The sequence below is a fragment of the Hippocampus zosterae genome, chromosome 14, assembly GCF_025434085.1.
Source record: "Hippocampus zosterae strain Florida chromosome 14, ASM2543408v3, whole genome shotgun sequence".
Classification (NCBI taxonomy): domain Eukaryota; kingdom Metazoa; phylum Chordata; class Actinopteri; order Syngnathiformes; family Syngnathidae; genus Hippocampus; species Hippocampus zosterae.
The window spans coordinates 18,823,181-18,850,851 of NC_067464.1; the positions used below are offsets into that span (position 1 = coordinate 18,823,181).

Consider the following 27,671-nt stretch of genomic DNA (forward strand, 5'->3'; position numbering starts at 1 on the left):
CATTAGTTTATGTGTTATTAAACGTATTCGAGCGTTTCTCTGCAAAATTTCAGATTGTCCACATCTCTCCCCAAAAAATAACAAACAGCGCCATCTCGACAATCTTTGAAACTCGGGATCTGAATCATCCATCCGTTACCCGAACCACTTATTTCATTAATTCTCTAAAAATTCAAAAAAATGCCCATTTGCCCCTTCCAATTTTTGTGTATTAACTTGTTGACAACGACGTAAATACAAAAAACACATAACTCTATTTTATTCAATTTTTTCAGTATGACGAAAAATTACAGCTTCCAGCAACGTTCAAAATAAGAACTACAAGTACCAGATATCCAACGCAGTGTATTGTTGCTACGGGTGACTGTGAGAGATTACGTGCGCCATGCTGCATTTTGCGTAGAACGCCAACATTTTGTTGCGTTTGAACTGTTCTCTAAGACATTAGAAGTAACGTCGTTAATGTAATTATTGAAACCGGTCGTCGTATGTGTTTTGTCTTACGAAAACGCTCATTTTCTTCGCAGCTAGTTGTGTCGTGCTAGCTTAGCGAGCAAATAGCTGCTAAAATTCCACGTCTGCGGCTTTGAAAAGAGAGGCATAAATGAGAACGTCGGACTCAGTTGCTATTTTTAGAAATTTGCTTTTGTGCATATTCCGCAGCTTTCTGTGGTCGTCTTTTCGAGTGATTGGCGAACTGTCAGTGCCAGTACCGCCTTGCTCTTTTGCTAAATAAGTTAATATTGGTTACGATTTGCACCGACCAGCCGCGCTATTAATGAATACTTATATCACTTGTACGTGCGTATTACATGTATATTACATGTCCTGCGTTTGAAATCCCAATTAAATACACGTCAGACAACACAAATATTAAACAACAATCAGTACGGTGTAGTACAGTTGAACCACAGTACTAACCATGTTGTTCAATAAATACTGGTCTGAAATTATTCATCATCATTGAATATTATTACCTATACCGTGCACCTCTTGCATTGGATGTGATATTGTGCAAGGGGCTATAAAGTTGTGGCTACTCAGTGGAGAGTTTTATTTTTCACACTAGATTTAAAGAGACCTTAAGGATACCATGTTCATCTACCTCAGCAAGAAGGTGAGCACCCCGAACCTCACATTGAGACTTTAACGACTAAAACCACAGGTTTATGTAACACTCTTTTGTCTTCTAGATTGCGATCCCCAACGGTATTCACTTGAAATGTGTCTCTTGGAACAAAGATCAGGGCTTCATTGCCTGTGGAGGAGATGACGGCCTCTTAAAAGTGCTCAAACTTGAAACTCAGACAGGTATGTTTGTGATTTGTAGACAACAGCCTGCAATATAATGTGCTGATTTTGATGTGACATAGCTATGATGTTCACATTTGATTATACTACTTCATCCCCAATGCACGAGACCTCGCAGGAACAGAAATAAGTGCTGTTTTGTGGCCACTGCTGTCAGACTTCACAGTAGCGGATTATGCACCTCCCTTTGATTGCATTGGTTTTCTCCTATTTCTCTAGCACCCGCCCACATTCCAAAAACATAATTAAGACTCCAAATTGTCTATAAGTGTGAATGGGTGCTTGTTTATTGTATGTGCCCTGTGACTGGCTGGCAACCAATTCTGGGTATCCTTCGCCTCTTGCCTAAAATCACCTTGGATAGGCTCCAGTTCACCCACAACCATGAGGTAGTGAAGTGATGATCAATAAAGGAAGCATTGTGTGATTCAAGCTTAATTTATCAAATGAGTGTTACAAGGACAACTTTCATTCGCAGCAGCCAGATCGCAAAGTCACTGTGTTGAGTTTGTTGTTCACTTGCACACGGCAAATCAACATTTAACATGCGTTTAAGTTGGTTTGTGAGACTGTTATGTAAGATCCATGTGATTGAGATTTTAGAATTTGCGAAACAATAGGTCACTCAGTGTGTAAGAAATCTTTTAAAACTCACCAAAAGCCTTTCGGTGCTTTGCTGGTACCTCTGTATTAGTCCCTGTAAGTCGAACTGGTACCACCTTCTCCACTCCAGCCAGACAAACAATAGTGAGACTCCATTCAAATGAGTTTTTTTCCAAGCACTGATGCTGAATTGGCTCCCTTTTACTTTTTCTTTTTTTATCTTGACAGATGACACCAAACTTAAAGGACTTGCCGCACCCAGTAACTTGTCAATGAACCAGACATTGGGGGGGCACAGCGGTGAGTCAACATTCGAGCCTTTTCTCAACCAAGAAAAGAATCTGGGAGTGGGATTTGAGTGGGAAACAATAACACCATATCAATCATTTTCAGGTGCCGTACAAGTAGTTACATGGAACGAACAGTATGAAAAACTAACAACCAGCGACCAGAATGGACTCATCATTGTATGGATGCTCTACAAAGGTGCTCACACCCTTTTATTATGAACTGATGATTGTGTCGTAATCAATGATCAATCATGTCCTTTTTTTCTAAGGTGCATGGTATGAAGAAATGATCAATAATCGGAATAAGTCAGTGGTGAGGAGCATGAGTTGGAATGCCGATGGTCAAAAGATCTGCATTGTGTATGAAGATGGGGCAGTCATTGTTGGATCTGTAGATGGTAAATAGTAGAACTACACAACATTAGTCGTGAGTTCAATTTTGGCTTCTCAAGTTCATCAAAACATTATAATAGAATAAAAACTATTCATGAGCCTAGTGGCGCGGTGTGCGTGTATGCACGTTCCCACGTTGTGAAAGCACCCTGAATGCTCCCGTGTGCCTTGCAGAAAGTGTATATTGTATGTTTTCTGCCCTCTGTGCATGGTTTAAGATGGTTTTGTTTTGTTTTGTTTTTTTACACCCTTGTTGGTTTTTAACCATTTCAGGCACACTGGATACTCCAGTAGACACCTTATCATGTTATCAGGATACAGGTTATACATTATTGGTGCATGAAAGGGTTACATTAAAACTTAAATCACCGCACTACAAGAATTGCACACATTGTACATTTAAATACAACACATACTTCGTATTGGAAAAATCACTGGAGCATAAACTCCCAATTTGTCACTTGACAGGGATTGTTTTGTTCACATACCTGTGTGTTAGTGAATGTGTGTATGTGTGTGTACGCACGTGTGAATACTAGTTTGGATAAAGACCTTTCTTTTGCAGGAAACCGGATTTGGGGAAAGGAGCTGAAGGGAAATCAGCTTGCACATGTGGCATGGTCTCCAGACAGCAAGGTCCTGCTCTTCGGCATGGCCAACGGGGAAGTGCAAATCTTTGATAACCACGGCAATTTCATAGTGAGTACATAAAGCACGACTGGCATGATCAAAAGTAAGAGAAGCAAAACATGAAGGATTCATTCATGTAGCTGACAGAAGAATTTCAGATTGCTCGCCTTCAGGGTTTTACGGTTGTGAGTGTAAAAGCAGATTCGATGCAGTGCATCCACACATCATGGCTGTGGCATGCTGTCATCTCGCATGGCCTTGTGAATACAGCTCACCCGCTGACACGAGAGAAAGAGTCAATATTAAGGCCAAACAACATATCGCACCAGATTTGATTTTTTGTCATGTTATCTCAAATGTTCGACAAAAGCCACAGTTAAAAAAAGTCTTCATCACACACTAGTCCGAGACTGAAAAACAATAATTCTAGTCAAAGTCTCCATTTGTTGAGTATAAATGAGGTTGGTTGCTTTACAAAATAATGCTGCTATACCTACAAGCCGCAATTAGGGTAAGATTGTGTTATATTTATCTTCCGAATTAGTAACAGGAATACTTGCATAACCACACAATATCTTGTATTTTAGCTCAGCAAATGTTTAGTGAGTCTTATATTGAGAATTTCCATGTTGATTGATCGCACCAATTATGATCTTACAGTCGATCAGCGATTTTGCATAAAATGGAAAATATCAACCAATCGGTGTAAAGTCTACTTTATATGCTTCTATAGTGCCAGTCAAAGTCTCTCGTGCTATTGAAAGAGAAGCTGTGTCTCAACTTTTGACTGGTATTGTACGCAATACACAGACTTTTTGGATGCTGTTATTGTGGTTACCAAAATTATGCTCCTATAAAAGATCTATGGAGTCTGTGTGTTTTTACTAAGAGCTAATCTTCAATATCACGCGGATTGTTTTTCAGATGAAATTGGCCATCAGCTGCCTGACTAACGTAACAGGAGCCGTCAGGATAGCAGGTATCCACTGGTACACAGGAACAGGCGGCTACGTCGAACCCGACTGCCCGTGTCTCGCTATCTGTTTTCAAAATGGACGATGTCAGATTATGCGCTATGAGACTGATGAAAGTAAGGCGCTCAAAAGCAAAGAATGCAGAGCTTTTCGCGGTTTACTGTCAGTTGTGACAATCAACTACGCAACATTATTATTTCTTTTTTTTCTGCAGACCCACTATGTATTGACACCATGATGAATGTGGTCAGTATTCAGTGGAACCATTGTGGTAGTGTGCTGGCAGTGGCTGGTTCCCTCAGAGCTTTGAACTCAGACGTAGAAATCAACGTGGTGCAGTTTTATACACCTTTCGGAGAGGTGAGGACAACATGTTATTTCCTGTATCAGTTTTTTTAAACATAATCAATAATCAATGTCAGTGCCTTTCATTTGAAACAATGCTGCCGCTACCCACAAGTGGCTTCAGAGAATGAGGGTCGGCGGAAGGTGGATTGGTACATATATACACTGTATCAGGTTTCTGTTGTCTGGATTGCCAATTCTGATTCTGATAAGATCAGATGCCCCCCACAAATTAATTTCCAAGTATTAGCGGCTCAAAATGGAAGCTATGATACCTCTATTATAGTTTGGGCACACATTAGTTTTACATCGCTTTTTTTTTAACCCATTAATGGCTAATGTTGTAGCATACAATTACATGCATTACATAAAATTGTGTTTCGTGCCTTTACTGATTTAAGGAGCATAATGTGCAGCCTCATCACTGAAAAGTATCATTTAAAGCTATATTCTATCCAACGTTGTTGCACACTTAACCGTTCAGTCTTTGTCAAAGTTGTTTATAAGTCATAATAATGTCCGGTATAACAATGAGTAAGGTTTACATGTGACATGACTGTATAGCAGTATTTCAAGTGGTCAATTTCATGTTCTCATTTTCCACCTTTCTTTTTGTGTATTACATACAGTCTTATCTCAGTGTTGAAATAAAAATCCCATTGCGCCTTGATTTCTACCTCAATTTACACAGCACCTGCGAACCTTGAAAGTGCCGGGGAAAGAAATGACAGGAGTCGCCTGGGAAGGCGGAGGCCTGCGGATCAGCCTGGCTGTCGATTCCTACATCTATTTTGCTAATATCAGACCAGATTACAAGGTACATGACAGCACTTTAAACTTAATGATGTGAAACGTTCCTCTTTTGCTTGAACTAGCGTGTAAACATTTGCCAGAAGAGCAAAGTTATAAGAGCAAAATGATTATTTGCTCGCTTCTGACAAAATCTTTTCCAAAAAAATACTCGATCACCGATTCAATCAGAATGTGGAGCAATACATTAAAAAAACGCTGATAAATATTAAATATAAGATGTAATGTTTACATGTTTACATTCCCTTCCCTGAGACTAATGGAAAAAAGTAGGCATGAACATCTTCAATCATTCGGGTGGCTGGGGCAAAAAACAAAAACATGGAGTAGAGTGGGCGGCCCGGTAGTCCAGTGGTTAGCACGTGGGCTTCACAGTGCAGAGGTACCGGGTTCGATTCCAGCTCCGGCCTCCCTGTGTGGAGTTTGCATGTTCTCCCCGGGCCTGCGTGGGTTTTCTCCGGGTGCTCCGGTTTCCTCCCACATTCCAAAAACATGCGTGGCAGGCTGGTTGAACACTCTAAATTGTCCCTAGGTGTGAGTGTGAGTGCGAATGGTTGTTCGTTTCTGAGTGCCCTGCGATTGGCTGGCAACCGATTCAGGGTGTCCCCCCGCCTACTGCCCAAAGACAGAATAAAAATAAGTTTTGAAACGAATTTCAAAGATGGGCAGCGAGGGGCCTTGCCGAATGTTCAGTAGGAGGTCATTCCAAAGGGAGGGACCAGCAACGGAAAAGGCATGATCCCCTCTGCTCCTTCGCTTAGTTCTTGATACCTCTAGTAATGTCTGAATAGAATAACAAAAGTAGTAATCATTTCATACAAGACTAGAAACAACACCACCAACTATGTTACGCGCTGCATTGAAGTTTGAGGAGCCTATCTCAGCTGACTTTAGGCGGAAGGCAGACTACATACACCCCGAACTGGTCGATAGTCGCAGGGCACACATAGACACAAACAAACATTCACACCCACATTCACACCGTCACTGAGTGGAATCCGATCGCACACTGCCTGCATACAAGTCCAGCGTGCGTGTGTACCACTCCACCATGAGCGACATTCTATTAAAAAGTAAAAATAGAGAACAAGCAGCTGCACCGCACCTACAATGTGTTTATTTAGTTCTATACATTTGACAAACTTTGTCTTTGACTTCCCAGCGTTCAGCAATCTCAAACAAAAGTTGAACTTTGGTGTCTTTTTGTTTTTTCTTCCCAGTGGGGATACTGTTGCAGCACAGTTGTGTATGCCTTCACAAAGCCAGAGCGCCAAGATTACTGCGTCATCTTCTGGGACACCAAAAACAATGAAAAGTTTGTTAAGTATGTCAAGAGCCTAATGTCCATCACCACATCAGGGGACTTCTGCACCCTGGCTAGCAAGGCCGATGACACCCAACCGCAGGTACAGATTTATTCACCTTCCGTCTTCCAAAATGACCAAATAATATTGATTCATGAAACAGTTTTGACAGCTCTATCGCTAGGTAACTCAAAAGGTTCACTTGTCGTTTCTCATTGAACACACCAATTTTCTTCAGGATTTCCATGATGATTTCACTCGCCTGTTGTTGAATTCATGTGATTAAGATTTTTGAAATTCATCTTTTCTTGACTTTGCAATGTCAATGAATTGGTCAGATAAATGACTTTTTTGCATGTGTCCATATGCCGTTGAAAATGTTGATTCTGAAAGGAATGGTTGTCGAGCTAATCTGTTTGGGTGCACTCATTTAAGTTGAGCACTGTATATTCTTAAGCGGCTTTGACTTATTCTTTGGCACGCAGGGAAACGCTGAGTCAGAGGCTGGGAGTCATGCGAAGGTAATGTCATGTTCATTAAAAGTGTAGTTTCGGAAATAAAGAATACATGTGCAGAATAAGAATCCTCAATCTAATCTGTAAAAAAACATTCCTGTTTTTCAGTACGTCCTGATTCTGTGCAACTCAATCGGGACTCCACTGGACTCCAAGTACATCGACATATGTGCGTTCAAATTTTAAAATGAAATTGAACTGCATAGTCGTACGTGATATTTGATCACAGTGTGTTTTATAACTTTGAATAGCTAAAAGACCAGGATTTTGATTAATCACCTCAAGTCAATATTAGAGCTCACACGTTCGCATGGAAAAATAGTGGCCGGCTGTCCGTCTCCTGCCGCCCACAGTCTCAACTCTCACAGGCTCACAGCAAGTCTGTGGCCAATAGACAGTATGTAGTGGGCGTCTTCAGACATCCCAAATACTCAACATTCCGTTCCTGCGTGGCATAGCTGACTGTTTGCTGATGAACCCATTCCAAAATATTTCAAACTTTGAAAGGCTGTCATCTAAAATAGGCTTCAAGTATCCAAGTTTAACAGGGGAATCTGGTCAACCGTCTGTGGGGCGTCTTTCTTTTCCAATTTTTTTTTTGTCAGCTCAAATATTTAGCACCAGCTAAGCAAAATATTTCCACAACTACTTCACCAAACCAAACTGCCTGCTTATCCAAATTATTTCCTCGGTTAGGTCCCTTGTTTGTCACCATGACTAGGACACATGTGATAGCTGCATCCAAAGAGGCTTTGTACTTGTGGCAGTACAGAGTGGCGAATAAATTGACTGCCTTGGAGATCAACCAAGTAACCAGAACTAAGAAAGAGGGAAGGGAAAGGTGAGTTTTATTTATTGGCTATTCTTTTTTTTTTCGTGGGGGGTTGCAGCACAGTCAAGGTGTATCTTGACAGGATGGCCTCAAGTTTACCCAGCGCACTCATGCCAAGACTGTCAGTACACACCAAGCCAGTCACGGAAAGTTACAGGAAGGCAAGATAACCACACATCTTGAGTCTGGGAGTCACTGTCTGAAATCTGAATAGAATTCATTCATCTGCATCCACTGCCACGGAGACTCCAGACAGCATGGGCTGAAAGTCACCCCAGTGCAACCGTCTGCTTTGCTCTCGCTTCCTGTCTTTGTAGGGTATATCACATTGACAGCAGTCCGACTGGCGTCAATGACAATGGAGAAGACTTTGCCAAAGCTTTCACAGTAAGTGACATTGGGGCCCATTCATCAACAAACTGTTGTACTTCACCAAAAGTCTCCATTTTCAATATGTGTGCACGGGATGTAAACGTTTTGTAAATATATGCAAAAAAAAAAGTTGAAAGCAGATCAATGCTAACTTGCCTGTTTGTTTTAAGGCAACAAGAGATCCTATCTGTTCTATCACAGCAACAGATAATACACTGATTGTGGTAGGTACATCTCTGCTTTTGCTAATATTCATGCAATAACAATGAATACAAAATCCATGACTTGGGGAAAGTTTGTGATGTAATTTCAGGAGAAACCGAAAATGCGCCAGAAACTTCACAAGTGAACATACTGTAATTTGACCTTCTCTAAACGTTTTGAATGCACATATCCAATTGTTCAGAGTTTCAGTACTTGTTGAAAAACTTACCGTTATCTAACAAATAGTGGAACAGCAAAGTTTGATTCACCAATACATTTCCTGATTCCACTAGAATTGCTGTTCAAACAGTACTCATCAACATGCTGTTCACATTTTAATATCATACAACCAAGATGGGGCGGGCCAGTGGTCAACCTTTTAGCACGTCAGCCTCACAGTGCAGAGGTGCAGGGTTCGATTGTGGCTCCGGTCTTCCTGTGTGGAATTTATGTTTTCTCCATGCCTGCGTGGGTTTTCTCCCGGGTACTCCGGTTTCCTCCCACATTCCAAAAACATGCATGGCAGGTTAATGGAACTCTGTAAATTGTCCCTCAGTGTGAATTTGAATGTGAATGGTTGTTTGTCTCTGTATGCTCATGTATGTCCAATTTGCTGGGAGGCAAACTGTAGAACGCCGGAGTGGACCACCATCTCACAGCATGGATCATAGACTACCTCACAAACCGGCCGCAGTACGTGAGATTGCAGAGCTGTGAGTCGGACCGGCTTCTCTGCAGCACTGGAGCGCCGCAGGGGACTGTTCCGGCTCCATTCCTGTTCATCCTCTACACCTCGGACTTCAGACACGACACTCCAAACTGCCACCTTCAGAAGTTCTCCGATGACTCTGCGATTGTTGGCCTCATTACAGAAGGGGACGATCGGGAGTACAGGGGACTGACAAAGGACTTTGTGGACTGGTGCCAGCAGAATCTCCTCCAGATCAACCCTAAGAAAACTAAGGAGTTGGTTGTGGACTTCTGCAGGAAAAAGTCCTCACCAGCACCGATGAACATCCAGGGTATGGACATAGAGAGGGTGACCTCCTACAAGTACCTTGGTGTTCTTCTGAACGACAAACTGGACTGGTCTACAAACACGGACACCCTGATTAGGAAAGGACAGAGCCGACTCTTCCTACTCAGGAAACTGAGGTCTTTTGGGGTTCAGGGGTCACTCCTTAAGACGTTCTATAACTCGGTGGTGGCCTCGGCCATCCATTATGTCATTGTCTGCTGGTCAGGCAGCATCTCAGCCAGGGACAGAAAGAGACTGGAGCGACTGGTCAGGAAGGCCAGTTCTGTCCTGGGTTGCTCCCTTGACACTCTGGAGGAGGTGGGCAACAGAAGGATGCTAACTAAGCTAAAAGCTATGATGGCCAGTCCCTCCCACCCCCTCCAGCCCGCCCTGACAGCACTTGGTAGCTCCTTCAGCCAGAGACTGTTACACCCGCGCTGCAAGAAGGAGAGATACCGACGCTCGTTCCTACCGACTGCTGTCAGGCTGATGAATAAAAAATAACAATCATAATAATAATAATAATTAAATGATGTGAAGGAAAATTGTAAATAGTAATGCGATTTATCCATTTGTGTTCATATTGTATTTAATTGAAAGATGTTTGTTGTTGTTGTTTTTTTTTCTCTTTCTCCTTTCTTCTTTCTACATACATTCTTGCTGCTGGAGGCTGTAAATTTCCCCAGTGTGGGACGAATAAAGGATCTCTTATCTTATCTTATGCCCTGCAATTGGCTGGCAACCAGTTCAGGGTGTACCCCGCCTACTGCCCGAAGACGGCTGGGATAGGCTCCAGCACACCCGCGTCCCTCGAGAGGATGAGCGGATTACAAAATGGATGGATTCATGATGGCTGGATGGACAGCCAAGATGACAACTCACATTTGATTAACATTACCTTGTCGCTGTGAGGCGTCAAACAGGATGTTCGCAAAGGGAAGTGGCCACTGAACTCAAGAGTGTCCTCAGCAAGTTGCAGCAGACATGCAGAGACACTGGAAGAGTCACAGAAAGGCATAGAGGAATGAATGTTCATCACATTTTCAAACCTGTTAGGCATTTTGCTGTTCAACTCCTAGTTAGTAATCAGCAAGTTATGCAAAAAGCATTGAAACATTGAACTGTTGGACATTCAAAAGTTTAATGAAGGTGCAATTATCCATCCATCCATCCATTTTCCGATCGGCTTATCCTCATAAGGTTCGCGGGGGGTGAGGGAGCCTATCCCAGCCGTCTTCGGGCAGTAGGCGGGGGACACCATTTAAACTGGTTGTCGGACAATCTCAGGGCACACAGAGACGAACAACCACCCACGCTCACACTCACACCTAGGGACAATTTACAGTGTTCAATCAGCCTGACATGCATGTTTTTGGAATGTGGGAGGAAACCAGAGTACCCGGACAAAACCCACGCAGAACATGCAAACTAGGTGTATAAATTTAAGTAATGTTTGCGTGTGTGTTCCAGGGCCGCGAGTCGGGTATAATCCACAGATATAGCCTGCCAAATGTCATTCTCATCCAGAAATACCAGATGAACCGAGCCCATCATCTCTCTTTAAACTGCAACTCCAGGCAAGCTCTGATTGTCGTTGTTGCGCATCAGTATAAATATGTCGACTCTGCACTAGCACACCTGTTTCGTCGGGACTGGCGGCTGAACGTTTGATTGACTCTTTCTTTCCTTCAGTCGGCTGGCCGTTATCGACATCTCAGGCGTGCTAACTTTGCTGGACGTGGAGGCTCACGCGCCGTCGGGTGATGCCGCGGGCAGTCAGGTGTCATTAGGCAGTCCATCTAAACTTGAGCGCAAGGATGTTTGGGACATGAAGTGGGCAAAGGACAATCCTGATCTGTTTGCCATGATGGAAAAGACCAGGATGTACGTCTTCAGGAACCTAGACCCGGAGGTGAGTGAATCATGTTATCTGCGTCAAGTGAAGTGCATTAAATGAAGTTAAGTATGTCACATGCCATTTAACATGCTTAGATGTTCATACATCTCAGTCTGTGAGTGTTGCATCTCTTCCTTTGTTCCTTTTTCATCATTGTCATTATTGTCTTGATTGACTCAGATAATGTCCTTGGTTCTCGCACGTTATTCTACTTTGTAGTGCCTCGTAGTGACATATGCGACATCCATTTTGAATTGGATTTCTGTTCAAAATATGGTTCCCTGTCCTTTAAATGTCGACTGGGTTTTGTGGTTAAGCCCGTTATCTGTATTTTTTGTCATTTGGGAGCATAGGAACCCATCCAAACATCAGGATATATCTGCAGCTTTGAGGACCTTGAAATCAAATCTGTCCTACTGGATGAAATCATGAAGGTAAAAACAATCCAAGCTATTGTTTTGCTCATTAAATATCCTTAATCACAAATACTGTAATTATAGAATCTATGTTCACGTCTCAATTCAAATCGTAAGAGGTTAGAATATCGCGACTTAAAAACAACCGGTTCTATACAGGACCCAGAGAAGCCGAATAAAGACAACCTCATCAACTTCGAAATCCGTTCTTTGAGAGACAGCCGTGCTCTCATTGAAAAGGTGGGAATTGCAGATGCTTCACAGTTCATTGAGGATAATCCACACCCAAGACTCTGGTAAATATAATTCTAAAAAATATACATTTACATATGTATATTTTTTAGCCGAGTCATTTGTCTTTGCTTTGATCGACATGCCAGGCGTCTGCTCGCCGAGGCCGCCCTCCAACAGTTGGACTTGAAGACCGCTGAGCAGGCATTTGTCCGCTGCAAAGACAACCAGGGCATCGAGTTTGTCAAGCGCCTGGGGAACCTGCAGAGTGAGCCCATGAAACAGGCAGAGGTGGCAGCTTACTTCAGTAGGTTTGAGGAAGCTGAGCGCATGTATTTGGACATGGACCGCAGGTACTGTAAGCTTGGACTACTATTTGTTGGAGTAAGATGGGCTTTTTTTCCCTTCTTTGATCATATTGAGTGATGTGGTCGTATAATATTCCAGGGACCTCGCCATTAGCCTTCGAATGAAATTGGGAGACTGGTTCCGGGTGCTCCAGCTGCTGAAAACTGGCTCTGGGGACTGTGATGATGCTCTCCTGGAGCAAGCCTACAATGCAATCGGAGACTACTTTGCTGACAGACAGAAGTGGTAGTGGCAATTTTAGAAGAATTTCTTTTTTTCTTAGCTTCATTACATTTCCAGAGTGTGCACATCTTCCTCTGCTATTTTACTGCCCAATTCCAATGATGTTGGGAGATGGCAAAATTAGTCACACACTGTATTTTAGTACTTTTTTGCCCATGCACATTTAGTTACTTGTGTAAAAATAAGACTTTGGTGTTAGTAGATGCACTAATTCAACTCCTGCCCTAAAGTTAAGGTAATATAAACCGTACTTAAATTGTTGTCTCATCTGGGGTTGCCACAACAAATCTCTCGTATAATTTATTTGATGCACTTTTTACAACAGATACCCGTCCTGATGCAAACCACCCATTTTTTAATATCCGGGCTTGGGACCGATCTGGCTGTAATCTGACAACTTTCTCCAAAAAATACAGACTCACGCAAAATACTAGGGGTGTTCACATGGCAACATTTGCTCCGGTGCTGCGCCGGTGCTACCCCAGTAGAGCGGTCACACGTGCAAAGTTACACCGGGTTAGCCCCTGAAAATTTAACCCACCTCAGGGAGGTCATTCAATCATAACCACTTTTCTGCATACTCTTTGTTGTTTGAAGAGCCCAATGCTTACTTCGTTTTGACTTTAGTTTTTCTTTAAATTCAGTTAGTTTTAATTAGCTTTTAGAGTTTTGTAAGTTTTTATTAGTTTTATTGTTATTTTTTCTGTTCTGAGCATTTGTTCAGTGCAAGATACCCCAATAAATATATTTAGAATTAATCCCGAAAGCTCATGTGAGATATTAACTGACAAACAAAGGCCCTTTTCGCTATGATTGTAATCAGTTTCAGTTCCGTTCGTTTCATCAATGTAAGATGTAGGTTTAGTTTTCGATTCTTTCAAAGCATTTTCATTTTTATTTTACTTTGTTACCGGAAATGTTTTTTCCCCATTGTAGTTTTAGTAAGTTGTCATCCACAATAATAACCTCGGTTGAAGTTCTAAGCCTCGCGTTTTCCTGTTCGTAGGGTCAACGCAGTGCAGTACTACCTTCAAGGTCGCCATCAAGAGAAGTTGGCAGAATGCTACTACATGTTGGAGGACTACGACAACCTTGAGAAGCTGACCAATTCACTCCCAGAAAATCACAAACTTCTGCCAGTAAGACGAACGTGAAGGGCAAACTTCCAACTCAAAGCGTATTCCAGACTGCATGGCCTCTACATAACTGTAGTCATAGCGACATAACGACGGACATTTCCCACCCCTGTGCTGTAGGATATTGGCCAGATGTTTACAACCGTGGGCATGTGCGAACAGGCCGTGAACGCCTACCTTAAATGCAACCAGGCCAAAGCTGCCGTCGACTCCTGTGTCCATCTGAACCAGGTGAGAGACGCCCACTGCGGCACCTCGCTGTCCTCCCACATATGTCCGCTTCATGAGTGATGCTTAGCTTGGCCGTGTGAATCCTGCCCTCACACGTTGCTGTTACAATGCAAGTGTAACATTTGATCGATGAAGTGTGGATAGAGATCCAGTAGCATAATAATGAATTTCAACAGGAAGTGCTGCAAACCTAAAATGTGTTGGCTCTGTTAAATGACATCAAATTTGCACTGGAATTTATTCACTTTCAAGTTAGATCCCGCTTCCCATCCCTTTCCATTACACTATCACGTGTGTTATTCTCATAGCCTGACTTTTCTCTTTGGTTTCTCCTACATCAGTGGAACAAAGCAGTGGAACTCGCCAGAACCCACAACATGAAGGAGATTAAACCTCTTCTGTCCAAATATGCTTCACATCTCCTTGAGAAGAACAAAATACTGGAGGCGGTGGAATTGTATCAGAAGGCTCATCATTTTCTGGATGCAGCCAAACTCATGTTTAAGGTTTGTCGCTTGCACCGCATGTCAGAATCAGAATCATCTGTATTGGCCAAGTATGTAGAAAATAACCAAGGAATTTGTCTCCAGTAGTACAGGTTACACTAGTATCATCAATAACAAGCAACTACGATAAACAAGGACATGACAAATAAGTATGGAAAGACATTCTGTAACGTAAGGGGAAAAAGTCATAGTGTAGACTTCCTAATGCTAAGCAACTCTTCTCTCGTGTAAGTAATCAACGTAGGGTCGCCAAAAGCGAACGAAAATGACAGAAACAAAGACAATGCTCGGCGGCACGTAACCGAGGCTGCCACATGTGCCGGCGCCATCTTGGCTCCTGTTTGCATGTTTGATTGCTGTGAAAAAGTATTGCCCCCCCCCCCCTCCTTGAGTTCTGATCACATCAAAGTGCATACTTCAATCCAGTTGAGAATCTGTGGGATGATCTTAAACCCAGTTCATGCTTGAAAACCCTCCAATGTGCCTGAGTTAAACCAGTTCTGTGTAGAAGAAAGGATTGAAAACTATTGCTGCCAATGGTGGTCCAATCAGTTATTTAGTTTCAGGGGGCAATAATTAACCTAGAGGTAGGTTACTTTTGAGATAGGTTCTCATCATACAAACGATCATAATTTAGAAGCTGCATGTAGAAGCTACTCTTTGTGAGACATTAAAGCAAGGCTTAATGATCCGAAATATTTAAACTTGATAATCATGCAAAAACAAGGACAACTATGCCAGCCACAAAGACAAAAATTCAAACCCCGATCAGCAAAACTGTGTGGCAAACTTGCTGAACACGAGGTCACCATGCAGTCACATTTTCTCATGAAAAAAATGTATCCATTTTGCACGTGCGTCCATCGCGATGTTCATATGATGCCTAATGGTGATAATCAGCTTCCTGATTGAAGTTTGGAGTGCAGTAGAAGAGAAAATTGCTGAATTGTAATATAACAGAAAATCCAGAAGATTTTCTGGATTGGGATTTATCATGGCCGTCTTCTCAATGATGCATTTGTGGCGTTTGCTCCCAGATAGCAGATGAGGAGGCCAAGAAAAGGGCTCGCCCGCTGCGGGTGAAGAAGCTGTATGTATTGGCTGCTCGGCTGGTAGAAAACCATCACGAGCAGAAGAAGACGCTGCAACAGACTAAAGCGAAAGGGAAGAAGTCAGAGGTCAATGAGAAATACATTTTCATTTTTTTTTTTTTTTTTTACAGTTTCATGCACCCTGTAACCTGATAACATGATAAGCTGTCCACTGCAGTAACCGCTGTCCCTCAACGGTTAATATTATGCCCCCCCCCCTCACCCCCCTTCGCCCCACCCCGCTCTCCCATCCCCTATAATTAGGCAACATTTGCACTGGCTGGACTCCTCGAGGAAGACACGACCTCTTCGGGCAATCGCATTTTGGAGAACGCGTGGCGAGGAGCGGAGGCGTATCACTTCTTCCTGCTCGCTCAAAGGCATCTGTATGAAGGCTACACGGAGAATGCCATGCACACAGGTAAACAACCCCCACTGTAGTGTGCCAAAATACCGGTATTATATCCAGAGTGTCCCCAAATTGTCCACTCAAATCACCCACACACAAAAATGGAAGAATAATGTTGGCCCAATACACTTTGTGTGTCGGAAAAGGCTCAAGCCAATTCAGCGCGCTGTTGTTGAAACTATGCAAACCAGTTTTAATTTCCGAGAGAAACTATATTCCAACTTAGTGTTATCGGTGACAGAGCAATCAATCTATCAATAAAACATTTGTTTATCTAACACCATTCATACTTGAAAAGCAACACAAAGTCCTTCACAAGATGAATGGTAAACGAAACAATTACAGTACATCCCATCCACCCGCAGTCACCTGTGGGTTGAAGTAGGTGCAGTTTATGAGCTCATGACACACACAGACCAGCGTAGCATACCATAGTGTGATAATCTAATTTAAAAGCAATTGTGTGATACTGTATCTTGTGAGATTGTCAAGTAGATCAAATTTGCAACAAAAAACATTTGACACATTTTTATTTGACTTTTTACAGTAAAAAATAACTTTAAAGAGGTCTTCATTTTTATTCATCTACATTTTATAGATCATATTATAAGTAAAGGCCTATGGTGGTCGACTGGTTAACCCGTGGGTCTCACAGTGCAGAGGTGCAGGGTTCGATTCCAGGTGCGGCCTTCCTCTGTGGAATTTGCATGTTTTCCCCGCGCCTGTGTAGGTTTTCTCTTTATACTCCGGTTTCCTCCCACAATCCAAAAACATGCGTGGCAGGTTAATGAACACTCCAAATTGCCCTCTCTGAAGTTCCTCAGGTACCATGAATTTGTCACTTTCAAGTCTTGACACTAAGTACAACATGGTATACTTACCGGTAATATTTGCACCATGTTTAAAGCCCTCCATCTCCGCGAATATGAAGACATCATTCCTGCGGTGGAGATCTACTCTCTCCTTGCCGTCTGCTCGTCGGCCAGCCGGGCCTTCGGCACGTGCTCGCAGGCCTTCATCAAGCTGGAGGCCCTGGAGAGCGTTGACCCCGAGCAGCGGTTGCTCTATGAGGACTTGGCCTTGGAGATCTTCACCAAGCACGCGCCAAAAGACAGCCGCGTGCTGCAGCTCAATGCTGCATCTGAAGGGTGAGGAAATTAAAGGTTTAAATCCAGCTAGTAACATGTATCTAATTCCTGTTGAGAAAACACTTGTAGAACTCATCCTACTCTTGGCATTTTTATTTTTTACTTTCCTGTTTTTGGTATTTACATGACAATCCTCTTTCATTTTAGGACGGCAGAAAAGTTACCCACCTGCATAGTGAGCGGTCTGCCAATCCGCGACTACCACTTGTGGATGTGCAATGTTTGCAAGCACTGCGCTCAAAGCAATGAGATTAGCAAATATAACTACTGTCCACTTTGTCACAGTAGTGTGGGCTGAAGCGGACCAAATATTCACCCCGATGATGGCGCCCCCTGAGTGGCTGCCTCTCCAGCAGCTCATATCCCTGTTTGAGTTTCTTTTCGTCCTTTTACTTTATTTATTACTTCTTATGTTTGTTGTTTTTTTTTTCTCTTTCTCCTTTCTTCTTTCTACATACATTCTTGCTGCTGGAGGCTGTAAATTTCCCCATTGTGGGACGAATAAAGGATATCTTAAATTATATTTTTGTATTACATGCATTCACATTTCCAGTGTGCAGGCAAAAGAGCAAAGAACTGTGTCACTCAGCAAAGAGTGAGTTGTAACATATTTTACAAGTCATTGACATCTATATTTCCTAATGAGTATGTTTGCAGGTATAGTGTGTAATTGATATTAAAAGGAAAAATATGATGCAAGAGATTTATTTGTACATTTTTCATCCATCCCTCCATTTTCTACCGCTTATCCAGGATCGCGTCGCGGGGGCAACGCCTTTAGCGAGGAAGCTCAGACTTCCCTCTCCCCAGCTACTTCTTCCAGCTCTTCCTGGGGGATTCTGAGGCATTCCCAGGCCAGCTGGGAGACATCGTCTCTCCAGCATGTCCTGGGTCATTCCATAGGAACACTACTTCATGTCTTATAAAATATTTTTTCTTAATACTGTATACACGTAATTGACATGTTTATACTGGATTACATATTCATATTTTTACATTTAGAAATTTTCATACTGTATTATACGTTCTACTTGGCGGCCATCTTGTTAGAAATGATTACAATGAGCCACGGTTGTAATGTACAGATTCGTTATGTCCGTCGAGGTATGTAGTAATGAGGTTCAACAGTAGCTTCTTTTTTTCATTTGCATAGCACTACTTTTTAACCGATTTTTCCCACATTAAGCCTTTCAGGACCAGTGGCTTCAAACTGTTATGTTGTTTTGTTCAACTACATTATCACACACACATGTAATGAAAAATGGATTATACTTTGCTGCCTCTGTTGATATCTATTAAAAAAATACAGAAGAGGAAAAACAGCCGATTTCAGAAAGTCCTTATGATGCTTGCTGAAAGACTGTATAGTGCCATTTCCAGTGGAGCTGCCGTCTCATACTCCCCATTGCTCCCATCTGCTGCCATGAGATGGTAAGTACTGTACATTCACTATAAAACGTCACTGCTCAAACTTTGTTGACAGAATTATACTTACCGCCCACAACATTCGTTGAACTTGCAACGTAGTGTTGCAAAAATTTCTTTACATTACGGATTGACATTGAGTGGTATTCAACAAAAATGCAGCAGCATAATTGGTCATCATCGTTCCTTCGGCCGCTTTACTGAGGTCAGGCCGGCCTCCACTCGCAAAATTGATGTGACGCCAGCCGCCACTGGAATTGTTAATACTCTACGTTACGGTAATGTGGCTCCAGCGAGCGGCGTTGGCCATCTTCAAAATAAAAGTGCCACTAATGTATGCACGTCAGTAGTTACGATTTTTAAAAAATGTTACAAAATTTCTTGGCTGTGGGGCAACGATGAGTTCGCCCAGGGAGAATGAAAACTCAGAATACCGCCAGGAAGAGTTCTGAAGTTGACATAGAAAATAAGGTCAATGGTAGCTCGACATCAATGACTAAAATTTCACCTGATATTTAAAAAAAAATCAACAAATGAATCGTAGTTATCCCGCAACCACACCAGGTTTTCAACACACGAGGGCACCCCTGTTCCAACCACAGTCTTGGCATTCAGATCTGATGTTCCATTTCAAAATAAAAGGTTTCTAAAGTATGACATTTTGACATTTTTGCCAGATTTAAAAAAAATCATTAAAAAATAAATTCATAGTACCCCTCAACCAGACCAGGTCAAGGGGACACTACCCCAGGTATCCAACTAGACTACCGGTACTCCTATTCAGAACTGCTGTCCCATTTCAAAATAAACCCCTCTGAAATATGACACGTTGACATTTGCGTCCAATTTTTAAAAAATCTTTCAAAACAAATTTCCCCCCCTCAATTAGACCAGGTCTAGGACATCTCGGGTACCCCAGGTATCCAACCAGTCTACTCTCATTCAGATCTGATGTCCCATGTACACATAGGGTGGCCCGGTGGTCGTCTGGTTAGCACGTCAGTCTCACGGTGCAGAGCTGGAGGGTTCGATTCCGGCTGCGGCCTTCTTGTCTGGAGTTTGCATGTTCTCTCCGTGCCTGCGTGGGTTTTCTCCAGGTACACCAGTTTCCTCCCACATTCCAACAACATGCATGGCAGGCTAATGGAACACTCCAAATTGTCCCTAGGAGTGAGTGTGAGCGTGGATGGTTGGCAACCAGTTCAGGATGTTCCCTGCCTACTGCCCGAAGACGGCTGGGATAGGCTCCAGCACCCCCCGTGACCCTTATGAGGACAAGCGGATCAGAAAATGGAATGGATAGATATGATAATTATGCGACCTGACAATCAAAAAAGTAGTGAGACAAAGTCCCCATTTGTACACCCATGGCCTATATCATTTGGTCACACCTCTCAGTGGAGAGATAGTCTAATAGTCTTGTCATTTCATAGAAAGAAATGGAACCCTCTCTGAAGTTCTTCAGATAACACCATAAATTTGTCACTTTCAAGTCTTGACACAACGTGGAGCTGTATCTTTTTGGGTAAAGCTTAGAAACTGTAATAAAGTCACTCATAAGCACAACGTGGCATACCGGTACAGACTATGTGTGCCCTGCGATTGGCTGGCAACCAGTACTGCCAGATGACAGCTGGGATAGGCTCCAACGTGCCCGCGATCCTTGTCAGGATGAAGTGGATTAAAAAATGGATGGATGGATCGATGTTCGGATCATATCAAAATTACAAGTATTGAAAGAAAATTATGATAGTGTCCGTGTATATACAGTATGTGTTATTGTGTGTGAGTTTCAAGCTAACTGCAAAGGTTTCCTCCGTAATATTAATTTGTCTTCTATTTTTTCCATTTCAATCGTTAAAACAAAGTTTGTTTCCATCTATCTATTTATCTATCCATACATCCATTCATCTGCAGCACGGTGAACAAGTGGTATTTAGGAACATTCATCAGCAGGAAAAAAGTAAACATATGCATCAGTTGGTTTCTCTTTTTCTTTTAGCATATTTGGTATTGGAGAAAACACAAAAATAATTAAAATTAATCAATTTGCTTTCAGATTATGATACTTGGATTATATAACATTTTTAACAGGCTACTGTAGTAACTGTATCAGAGTACAGTTTGAAAGTACTGTATTATAAGTCATAACACAGCAGTAATTATGCTGATGTAAAATACTTGCCAAAGTACCGGTAACACTCGTGTGGCACCAAGAGAAATACTTGCACTCATTCAATCAAAGTTTGAACTTTGCACTCTCCTCCCAGACTTTGTTACCGTATTGATTGTACAGCGGTACTGAACCTCATAAAAGTGCCACACAGAAATGCGAGTGAAACAAAAATAAGACTGAGATAACTGGGATTACAGGAAAAAAGTGATTTTTTTTAACCCCATAATGGGATACCACAAACTATATCTGCTCATGTTACTGAGCAGTTACTCACTGGCTCGTAAGTAATCCGATTTTCATTTGGCAAATGCATAATGGGATGGGTGTTCACTGAGATATAGCAATTGGACAGCACTTGCCGAAAGATCTTTGTCACATGCCTGTTCAATTAAAACTTCAAATAGGAATCAGTGCCATCACGATGTACTGTACATCAATAGCAGACTAGTAACAATATGCTCTTTGTGCTTTAAAATATATTCTTGTTACTTTTATGATGGCCTTGTGTTTCCAATCTCTTTTAAATCAAAACTGTTACATATTTAAAATTCTATACATACAGTATGTCATGTCCCCCCCTTCCTTTTCCAGAGCAAGACAATGGCAGTAAAGCGAACCCATCAACCTGCCTCTGTAAGTTGATATTAACACATATAGTGCTGTATGTTTCATTTACTACCATAATTCACTGCTCTTTTAATTACCAATCGTGCATTGTTAATGAAGTTGTTTTAATTGTGACTTTTTGTATTCATTTATACATAGATGTGAATGTGCTTGCATACAGGTCAGGGGAGGTAAAACGTCCAAAATAATCACAATCAATGACAGCTCTACTAAACTAATAGGCATCTGACCTATTTTCAAGAGATATAAGCAGCAGCAGAACTTTGTGCTGGTCATGATTAATTTGGACAACAGACATATTGTAGCAAACTTAGTGAGAACATGGAAAGCTGAATCTACTGAAGAACAGGGGTTTCCAATTGGATCTCACTGAGTGCTAAATTAAGTCACAGTTGTCAAGTTGCAGGCAAAATTGTTTGGGAATTTATTTATTTATTTGTTTGTTTATTTATTTCAAGTGGCCCAGGAAGTATTGTGCAGATGTTGATTGCTGCTGTGATTACTGTAGTGGAAAATCGTTTAAGAAACCTGGCTGTGTTGTATGCCCACCAAGATGCTTATGAGGCATAGATTTCTAGTAAAATTGTTCTTATTATTTCATTTTTGAGATTTTTGTTTGGTGAAATACTAATAGTGAGTTGCTTATAACTAAGACATTAAAAATATAAAGAAATATTGATGTCCTTTTTGTTTGACTTATGGCTAGTCTTATCTGCAACAGCCAATCATGGCATGACTGAAAATATACGTTTGGCATATACGTGATGAATAAATACATCAATGCTTGCGTGTGACCGTTCTGCACATTTTTCAGTTTGCCATTGTGTAATGTGGCAAGACATGCGTCTTTTGTATTTTATGGACGCTTCTCTTGTAAAGTGACTTCTCATGAAGTGACAATCACTATGGATCCGGAGACTATGGAATTTGGGGCGACAGCCACTTGAATTCCCCCCCCCCCCATTTTTTTTTTACAGTACTTTAGTTAAAAATGACTTACTTCAAACAGGATTAAAATCAGCATTGTTTTCTCTGCAAGACGGTGAATATTTTTATGATAGTGGGTTTGCCAATTTGTTCAGGGTTACAGTTTTAGGAATACCGAAATTACAACCCCACCACTGTTGCCACATTGATTTGATCTCCTGAGAAATGTGGAAACCTCCAGATGTCATTGTTATCTGCAGAGTAGTATTCTGGTTGTGTGTATTTTATATTCAATTTCAATGAATGTAAAACACTGCTTAACATCATTTATTGGATCAGCATGAAAGAATTGTAAATGATCTTGAAGACATGACAGAATTGATATAACCATGTAATAATATGTTGCTGCAGTTACATCCAGGTTTAAGGTCAATAAGAAATACATCTACCAATACATCACAGAGAGCAGGAATGGTGCGGTGGGCACTGCCAACTTGAAAAGTGCACTTAAAGTTACTTGTCAGGTAAAACTTTTTGTTATGTGGCTTTCATTTGGTTCACTTTTCTGATCTCACCTTTGTCTGAGTTTTTTCTACTGACTCGTTCTCCACACATACATAAATAAATCTCCCCACCCCCGTCTCCAGCCCCGTAAGCCCCATGTATCTCACAATGAATCAATAATATAACGACAACAGCTTGGTGTAAGTCAGTGCTGAAAGAGATTCGTGTCGGTTCTCATGCCCAATTCCCTTAAGCAAGGAAATCTAGACTTCCCTCTCCTAGAGAGCTTCCCAAGGTTTTTAACCAGCTCACTGATCTCAACCCCAGAAAGAGGAAAATACACCTGAGGGTCCCAAGACTCTCTTTTCGCACAGAAAGGTATGTCAGTGGAATTGGGGTGGTCTTCAAAGTGTTCTTTCCACCAACTCACAATGTTCTGTGTCAAGGTCAGCACTGCCTCATTCCCACTTTTCAAAAGTGTTGTTGTTGCACCGCTTCCTCCTCACGAGACTTTGACTCGTGCCTTGGAATTTCTTTGAAGCTGTCCCGAATACGTTCTTCATTCTCTCACCAAACTCAGACAAGACCAAAGATGCATTCTACTTGGCTTCTTGGTACCTAACAAATTCCTCCGGAGGCCTTCAGCCCTGTTTGGACTCCTCCAACTGCATCCACCAACTAGTTCAGAAATTGCAGCCATGACAGGCACTGACCATCTGAAAGCACCAACTATGGTCGGCCGCCGCAACAATAGAGGCACAGAACATGGTTCACTTGGAGTCAATGTTCCCTTTCCCACCCTGGGACGTGCTCAAAGTTGCCGGAGGTGGTTGTTGATGCTTCTCTTAGAGAGGACTCCACCAGTCATTACCAGCATATGATCGGATCTATCTGGTCAGACCGACATATTCCCCTCACTATCAGAGCCAACACATCACCAGGTGGTGAATGGTTCACGTCTCTCTTCACTCGAGTGTCCAAGACATGTCACAGGTCTCAGCGCAACTTTATTTATATCGCACTTTCACAGCAGCTGTTGTTGTACCAAAGTATGGTACAGAAAACATACTATAGCAATAGTACAATCCTAAATTGTTAAACAAAATCTTCATTTAACTCATTCACTCCCAAAGACGTTTTTAGACGTCTTTTCAGACTTGGTCTAGAATTGGCTGGTACTGAATGAATTTTAAATGACACCATTCACAGTGATACTATGCATAAAAAAGGTGCATCATTCAAATTTCACCCATCATTCCCTCCAATTGCATGTTTTTGAAGCAGAGCGGCCAAGCTACAGAACTCCACTTTAATAGCAAATTGAACACGTTTTTATCTTTTTTTCCCCCAATTTCCTTCATAGCAATTTGAACAAATTTCCATCACTTCTCAGTGAAATGGTAGTTTGTCAGTATGGACCTGGTTGGAGACGATTCCGATGATGGACGAAAACCCAGTTGCACGGGTGCTGAATCTGTCAGTTTTTCAACGTTTGCCATCATCGCGGCAACATGGGCGGGTTGATGGCCCTTCCGTCAGTTGTGACAGAACGCCCACCTCTGGTAATAGGAGAAAAAGAGTCACGCATACTGTTCATTTGGACAATACTCTATCATAATAATTGTTGAAAAAATATGGCTTTAATATTTGTTATTGGAATGTATTTATTGCGCCAACCTTGATATGGTGCATGCAGTTGAAGTCTGAATTAAAGTAAGTGTGCCTTTGTCAAAAACATCTGTAACTATAGATGGATCTATATTAAAGTTCATTCCAAGACAGCCCCATCTCCAAGCCTGGCTCCAGAGAAGAGCCCCAGTGAAGCATATCTACGTGAAGAAAAATTAGTTCCAAAAATGTACTCTTTAAAGAGAGGCCAGAGCTGTACTTGGTCTGGTCAGTCATCGAGGACTTACATTCTCCGAGTAACACTTCCTGGGGCAAAAATCCCCCAAACAAACAAACAAACAAACAAAAGAAACACTGACCCCATAGGTCCTAGTCTTATACTGGGACAAACAAAAACCTCCAGCACAATACCGCTCAGGCAGGAGTGACTCATCCGCTGCTCTGTATATTTAGGTAGAGATTGAAGTCCCTCAGATTTGTGGATTCGTCATGCGCACTATGGACTGCACTATCACTGAGGTGGCTGCTATTGATCCTCATGGCCAACCGGTGTACAAACAGTCCCCTGGCTCAGGGGCCTTCAAGGCAGCCATGGGAAGGTGAGTATCATTTTTTTCACGTTGACTTTCGAGGTGACTTTGAATTCAGCCTGCTGTAGATTGAGTTCTCAGTTCCGTCAAATGATGGAGCATCCTTTCGTTCCTAACATATTACCCAGTCTATATCAGTCAAGATGTACAGCATTTTTTTTTTATCACCATTGAGCTCTTCTGTCTTTTCAAAGTGTTAATTTAATTTATATCCAGGAGCTCGGCACGACACTACTCTTACTTCAAAATGCACAAATGAATCCTTAATTATTATTCAATTCAATAACGGAACACCAGTATGCTTTGAATAATTTCCAATTATACCCTCTAAGTCACGGGTGTCAAAGTCAATGCCTGGGGGCCAGATCTGACCCGCCACATCATTTTATGTGGCCCGTGAAAGCAAATCAAGCATGTCAAGTTCCATGATGCTTGCTAAATCCTGAACCATAATTTCAAACTGTCATATGTATCCCATAATAACATCATCTGTTGCAAGTATTTTCTCATTACCAAACCCCATATTACATTAATGTAAACTGATGGAACAAGGCATTATTCATGACTTTTGGTTTAGTTATCCATCAATATGTTGTGTGTTGTGTATGTAATGTGTGGAGGTGATTAAACATTTATATAGTATCATAAAATTGACCACCATAACAGCCCTCCAGGGGAAACCTTCACTACAATGTAGCCCGTGACAAAAATGAGTTTGACTCCCCTGCTCTTAGTAATATAAGCGAATGGGAGCATTTGTAAAAGTGTCAATGAAATGTCAGAAGATAAATACCAAAAAATGTTTTGCCGCAATATTATGTCTCACTCTTGCCACTCCAGAAACCCCCTCAAGTTCTCAGTGCAACAGATCTCCAGTGTTCAGCTGTACCCTGAGCCAAATGAACCTGTGTATATCGTCAATGTAAAGAGAGGAATCATCTCTGCTCTCATAGTTCCAGCCACGGATGAAGAGGAGAGCAGCCTCCAGGTTTCTATCCTGTCACGAAATGCTCCATCATTAAAAAAAACAAAAAACATTTTTTTCTTCTTTCAGAGCACATTGCATGGCCAGTGTTTAACTGAATGGTTGGTGAACACAAAGAAGGATTTTGCAGTAGATGTGACCTTATTGAGAGATCTGTCACAGTGCGACCACTTCTACGGCCGGGAACTCATAAACAGTCCTCTTGCGTTTCTGCAAAAGCTGGTGAGTCAACAATAGCTGCCCACTGAGACTGAACTGAGTCCAACTGCTACCTATATCACTGTAGGATTAGTCATTCGTGCACTAAAGACCACCCTCAACCCCTGCCACCCCAAAACAAAGAAATAAACAAAAACACAAACTTTCATACTATTCATAATAAAACCCTCTGCAATATGAGCACACAGCAATATCTCTTCCGAAAGCTTTCCTTTTATTTGCTTCGAGTTTTGTCCAACATGTGTGACATGGGTGTGTGTGGTACTTAGTTTCATAATTTTAGTCAAAAGTGAGACATGTCCAGCAACAAATGAGTCACAAGCAATGCAGTTAACTTCATCTTCCATTTAGCGAGCAGTTATCATTAAAGCCCAGACAAAAAGCCTTGAGGATTCGAAAGCGATTTGGGGCCAGGTCATGAAATTCCGGGTTATCCAAAGATGGATAAACACACACTTTGTTGCAGCAAAACACCAAACAGCCATGGGGACAGGCACACATGCTAACGTAGAACTTGGGGTTGAGCGCAGAAGATTGAGAGGGTACCTTAGCATCCAATGATAATATTGTCCTAGTTCTGAACCCAGATGAAATACAACAATATTCTATGTTCTAAAGGTGTAACATACAATGTTGGAACTGCTCTGACATTTTGAATCAAGCCTTATTTTATCCAGCCCCCCTTTGCATCCATGACCAAATTAGTACCCCTTACAAATGCACATGCACTCACTGTGTATGGTGCACAAGCCGACGTTAGCCTAAGTGGCTACTTTGGCTTATTTATTGGGAGGTTGCCAAACACGAACCGTTTCCAGTTTGACATTGTATTATTTGGAATTTACAATCAATTAAAAATAGAAGCTTACCAAAAGACATATTGAGAATGATGATTTTGGTGGTGACTTCCCAGGTGCGATAATGCAGCTGTCCACAAAGTCACCATTGCATATGTTTACCCTTTATTTGTCTTGAGGGCTGTCCAATTCCTTCTAAGTTTTTTTTTTTTCAACATTAAAATCAATATTCTTGCCAAAAAAACTCAGCGAGACCGGGATATGTCTGGCAGTACCTGGCAGACGACTTGCGCATGAGCATGCGTGACTGTGTGTGCCCAGACTATTGGGTTGCGCTTCCTCTCGCTACAGTCTGATTGGCTTGATTTGTCGCACCATGACAAGTTACACCGGTCGGTCTTAAATTGCACACATTGTCATGGGACGTATGGAGGGAAGCAGGGAGGAAAGTAGTTGTGCTCTTACAAAAATATTGAATTAGAAAAACAAAAAGGTAAAACAAGGCATTTTTGAACAATTACAACAAAAATAAATG

The 27,671-nt window shown here is 41.8% G+C and overlaps 2 protein-coding genes across 4 annotated transcripts in view; both read left to right on the forward strand.

The window, feature by feature from the left end:
• Positions 1-348: 348 nt before the first annotated feature.
• Positions 349-17,960, forward strand: wdr35 (WD repeat domain 35). Of its 2 annotated transcripts, XM_052085667.1 has the most exons (28): positions 349-1,117; positions 1,194-1,311; positions 2,143-2,214; positions 2,308-2,400; positions 2,474-2,602; positions 3,163-3,296; positions 4,152-4,317; positions 4,416-4,561; positions 5,238-5,363; positions 6,577-6,762; positions 7,146-7,181; positions 7,284-7,344; positions 7,872-8,016; positions 8,325-8,394; positions 8,550-8,603; positions 11,072-11,178; positions 11,294-11,513; positions 11,852-11,932; positions 12,074-12,210; positions 12,295-12,498; positions 12,593-12,739; positions 13,743-13,875; positions 13,993-14,103; positions 14,445-14,609; positions 15,647-15,787; positions 15,965-16,121; positions 17,017-17,257; positions 17,405-17,960. In XM_052085667.1, the coding sequence occupies exons 1-28, from the start codon at positions 1,094-1,096 to the stop codon at positions 17,553-17,555; spliced, it is 3,555 nt and encodes a 1,184-aa protein (XP_051941627.1). In that variant the 5' UTR covers positions 349-1,093; the 3' UTR covers positions 17,556-17,960. The 2 variants fall into 2 exon arrangements, with proteins under 2 accessions (XP_051941627.1, XP_051941628.1); XM_052085668.1 differs by lacking the exon at positions 15,647-15,787.
• Positions 17,961-20,343: 2,383 nt separating this feature from the next.
• apoba (apolipoprotein Ba) overlaps positions 20,344-27,671 on the forward strand; it is a 31,328-nt gene continuing 24,000 nt past the window's right edge. For both annotated transcript variants that reach the window (XM_052085635.1, XM_052085636.1), the window contains exons 1-6: positions 20,344-21,138; positions 21,450-21,491; positions 22,824-22,936; positions 24,999-25,144; positions 25,976-26,123; positions 26,190-26,342. In XM_052085635.1, the coding sequence (XP_051941595.1) occupies positions 21,084-21,138; positions 21,450-21,491; positions 22,824-22,936; positions 24,999-25,144; positions 25,976-26,123; positions 26,190-26,342 (657 nt within the window). In that variant the 5' untranslated portion in view covers positions 20,344-21,083. The remainder of the gene's footprint in view (positions 21,139-21,449; positions 21,492-22,823; positions 22,937-24,998; positions 25,145-25,975; positions 26,124-26,189; positions 26,343-27,671) is intronic.